The following is a 4,843-nucleotide window of genomic DNA, read 5'->3' on the forward strand; positions in this document are numbered from 1 at the left end:
GAGGCCATGGTAAAGCAACAGCATTGTAAAACAAATTATAAAGTAAGTGATGCTGGTTATATACTCACATTTTGTTTATGCATCTAGCAACAGAAGCAACACGCAATGCTTTTACATTACATAGTACAGGACATGGAAATGCCAACTGCAGGTGCACTAGGTTACACACCCCTGGCATGTCTCTTATCTTTGAGTCTCTTTCATTTGACCAAATACGATAGTTCTTGCATTTGTGGGGATTATGCAAGGAAGGAGAACAGGGATTATGCAAGGCAAGATGGAGAAACACAGATCTGCAGTGCAGCAGAGAGCTCTCCCATTCAGTGTTTCTGTGACACGGGAAAAAAGCAATACAAGCATAGACAGAGATCTAGGTCTCAAATTTCTTGCTGGGCCTGCATCTTCCCTTAGCATTGCAGGATTTGCAATCTAATAGCCCTTGCCGGGGAGAAGGGGACGCAGAAATGAAAGCTTGTCATTGAAATTGATTGCACTGTAATTTGGAAGGTGTTCATGTTCTCGTGCAATGTAACGGAAACCACTTCCATCGCTGTGTTCACACAACAGCCAGACACCTCTCTGGACTTTGTGAGAAGATGTGGTGTCATTGTCGTGTCCCCTACTCAGATTGGTTGCCTCTGTTATCACCCTGCTCTTCCCTTGATATTGGGCATGTTCATAGAGAGTGATCTGGGGATTGTGCAGATTTTCAGTGATCACCTGCAGAGAAGTGATCTTATCGTTCATCTCTCGACCGACAAAGCCATGTTCTCCCTCCTCAAATACCAGTAACTGGCCTGTATAGTTGAGGTGCTCATAAGCCACCCAAGGCTGGCCAATTACTTTCACTGAGGAGATACAATCATTCCAATCTACATCTTTTAGATTGGCAATGTCACCGGTGAATTCTCTGGAGTAACCCTGGAAGTTGGCATGCTCATAAATGATGATTTTTCCCATCTCAGTAGGACTTCTGTAGCTTGGCTTTCTTGTTCTAGGAGCTGGATGACAGCCTGCAGAAAAGGAAAACAGAAAATAAGCAATGCTTGTAAGAAGTCTTTTCGCACCAGACACAAAATGCTGGGGGGGGGGCGGGGGGAGGAAAAAAGGAAAAGTAAAACATTTTTAGCAGAGGATAAATATAGCAGCAGCTGGAAAAGAGTGAGGGCATGACATAGAAATTTGAATTTGGAAGAAAAATGCAAAATGAGGTATGTGCACCCAAACAGTCCAGTTTTATTTAGTTGTGTATGTTGGTTTACGTATATGTGTGAGGGACATCTGCCCGTTTAATTTAACATCTTATTGGTGTATCCTAAATAATAATGAAATAAAATATATAACTGGTGATAAATCTTTGAGTTGATAATTGACACTGCATTTGAGAATTTGAGAAATTGGCGTTTGTTGTTTGGACTAGATTTCATCATACACATAATATTACAAGTAAAGTAGTAGTGAGACATTCAATTAATTTCTAGATGAAAGTGCATTTTTACTGTAAATAGGAAAAAAATCTATTCTGTTAAGGCCAAAACTGAACTTTTAGACTCACTGAAATACCTTATTTCTCTTTTTATACGAAATTCTGTTGAAATCAAGAGATTCCTGTTCTTGACATAAGCTGAGAAGCAATTAAGTTCAAAGCATCAGCTCTTTAAGTCAGACTGAATTTCAGGTTGTAAATGTCTGTGTAGCACTGTTACAAATACTCATATCTAATTCCACACAAGGTTGTCTGGAATCAGATAAAGAACCACAGTATTTATTAGTAACAGCTGCAGGAACAGAAACGAGTGGCCAATTAAGATAACAGCTCCCTTTCTAAATCACATAACAGTCATCGAAGCCAAGTTTTAGATTTCAAATATAATCTGAGGGCAAATATATCTGAGGGAAAGAAGCACTTACTCTAGCTGATTCTGGGAAGGGATGAGAGAAGATCAGAGCTGCCCAAGATTAAAAGTCAGACTAAAATTGCAAGACCTGAGCAACATAATCAACATAAAAATCTCACTTAAATCTCACTTTTTAAAAAAAAATCTCACTACGTGATCAAAAACATTTAAGCATTTTTTCACAGTTATAAATAATTGAATTTATGAAGGCTGTGGCTGCCGAAACTTTAATTTATTGATTGAGCACTAGCATAATGACCTTCTGCCTGAGAAGAAGTAATAATAATAACAAGCAAGTTAATTTTGCTAACACAACACTGGTTAAGATGGTTGCGAGTGGTGTGAATCGAATTTAGTAAAACATTATTCACGGACTGATATGATCTCTGTAATATGACAAAGTTCATTTGCACACCCACACACTTTCTATTCACAACAAAGCAGGATCGGATGTCGGTCGGGAATATATTACCACACGGGTATCTACTATTTGCTAGCAACAGAAATAAAGCAGCACTGGTCACTCACCTAGTCAAAGATGAGGGCTCTCAACCTCGAGGAGTTACCTTGAGCGATGTCCTGTCTCAAGCGGAGAGTCCGTCCCACAGACCCGCTCTGTTGGTGGAGAACTTCTCAAGAATTATTTGGGGTCTTTCCTTTTTATACCCAATTTCGGATCAAGACTCATGGTCAAAGACTTTATCTTCCTGTTCGCACCCAGTTGCTTTGCCCAGCAATAGGTTTGAGGCCTGGCTGCCATCACAGCAAACACATGGACATATGTTGGTGGTTGATACCAACCAATACCAGCCAATACTGGATAAGGAGAAAGTCACATACTCCCTGTAGGTGGGTGTCGAAGCTGGTATGTTGCTCAAAAGATAGAGCCTTAGTAGGGTCAGGGTGGGTGCACCTACCACACAAACATAAAGATCTTATGCCTAAGATTAATTTGTAAAATATTCTCACTTTCACCCCTTAGAATTTTGTAGCAATGGCTCTCTCCACCCTCTCCCTTTGTAAGGTATGTTTATCCTGCAGCTGTCTTCTTATCACCAGAAAGGTGTGTTAAGTTTCTGCAAATGCAGACATCAGATCCTCACATACATGTTGCAGCTCTCATTGCAACACTTAAACCTCTTTCTCTTCAACTGCATTTCACAGTAGCTGCCCAAGAAGCCATTGAAAGTTTTCACGTAAAACATGCACATCTCACCTTGATGTCGGCTTCTTGGACGGGGAGAGCTGACGGCACTTCCTCCAGTCTGGGGCTGCTGTCTGCGAGAGACAGCTCACTTGCCTACTTTTATAGCTTTCACAGAAGTCTTGTGAAACACCCCGTTCAGCAGAACTGAGAAGTGGCCAATATTACCCTCAGGGATCAAAAATCGCTAACTGCTTTAATTTGGTTTTGATCTTCCTACAACCAGACATCTCGTTGCTTGGGTTCAAAAGGCCGTTGAAGAGCGAGCACCTTGATAAACCTTAGAACTTTGATTCTTGTTTGTCCTTATTCTCCAGAAGTCAGCCGAATTACAGTAATAAAAACAGATCAAACTATTTTGTGACACATGGGCTGTAGAATTTTTTGCTTGCTGCAGTTCACATTTTTGCTTTCCTGGGAAGCACATCTAATACACAATGTTAGTTTTCCAAAGGGTTTCTATGTGAGATATCCAGGTGACAGAGGTGGCATTTAAGTAGCTTTTTTTAAAATTCACTTTCCCCCTTCCCACCTACGTAGCCATTTGAGTAGCCACAGGGATGCAGAGCTGGTAAAGCAGGGCAAGGAGGCTCTGGCAGAGCTGCAGTGGCAGTATTTTTGCTTATTTTCATATTGCAGGTTTACTCTGTAATATATTTTCAGACACGTTAATTGGCTAGCGTGCTGTACTACAGTGGGAGGAAACAATGGGATCTTCGTTAGTTCAAGAGCAACCCAGATCCTGCAAATACCCACAGCAGTAAAAAGAAGAGACTTCCTTTAAAGGCTTATTTTGCCTCAGCCATCTCCAAATTTTGAAATCAAGCAACAGTCTGATGAATAACTGCTGGCGATTATTCGGATCTGTATCTGACGACGGAGTGGGAGTCGCGGTACCGGAGTAATGATGAGTCCCAATGTGGGTATGGTCATTCTCTCTTATTACAGCTTACAACAACACTTATATAGCCACAACCTTATACACGCGCCTTGTGTGAGATAATGATTGGTTACATGCAATTGTTCACGCGCTTATAACTCAGCTATGATTCGTGCTAGCCTTCTGTCCACGCGCCTAAAGCTTATTCTTTATTGTAAACTACAATTTGTGTAAGCAATCTACTACGTGCCTGCTTCAGGAAACAATCCCGCTTACTTGAATTCTTCAGCGGTATTGTTTCTCATTTCTTATCATCAAGGACAGGCCAAGCCTGTGAAGTTGCAAAGTCAGGAGATCGCATCCCTACCGTTCACAGCATGGGTTGCTCAGAGACATTAAATCATGTCCCTTTTCTGTTAACCATTCCTCCACAAATAACAACAGTGTAAAAAAATGAACAAGCCACACTGCCAGTGAAAGCAAATGAGCGACTGTTTAGCTTCACAGAAAGATATAGGTGGGAAGGGACCTCTGGAGGTCTTGAGTCCAACCCCCCCTCCTCTTAGCTGGGCTGAATCTAAACCTACCTGGGGCTGCTCAGCGCCTTGCCCAGGTGACTCCTGAACATCTGCAAGGCTGGAAATTGCCCAGCCTCTCCGGGTGCTGAAAGTGTTCCCTCCCTTACCACCAGACATGAGAAAGCTCACAGCAAGGACTCAGAGGAGATGTAGTGCTCATTGGAGCAAGTAAATCAAATACCCACAAGCTCAGTAGCGGTAGGTCTCAAATATACCTTGGATATGGGCAGACTGGCCAGGCATTGTGTGCAATCCTCTGATAGGGAGTAATATCATAAGTTTC

At 41.8% G+C, this 4,843-nt stretch overlaps 1 protein-coding gene across 1 annotated transcript; it reads right to left on the bottom strand.

Moving 5' to 3' along the window:
- Positions 1-429: 429 nt before the first annotated feature.
- LOC104082364 (epidermal differentiation-specific protein-like) lies at positions 430-960 on the bottom strand. The gene has a single exon (XM_009585474.1). The coding sequence runs from the start codon at positions 958-960 to the stop codon at positions 430-432; it is 531 nt and encodes a 176-aa protein (XP_009583769.1).
- Positions 961-4,843: the final 3,883 nt, after the last annotated feature.

The sequence above is a fragment of the Fulmarus glacialis genome, unplaced genomic scaffold (assembly GCF_000690835.1).
Source record: "Fulmarus glacialis isolate BGI_N327 unplaced genomic scaffold, ASM69083v1 scaffold12319, whole genome shotgun sequence".
In the NCBI taxonomy this organism is placed as follows: Eukaryota; Metazoa; Chordata; class Aves; order Procellariiformes; family Procellariidae; genus Fulmarus; species Fulmarus glacialis.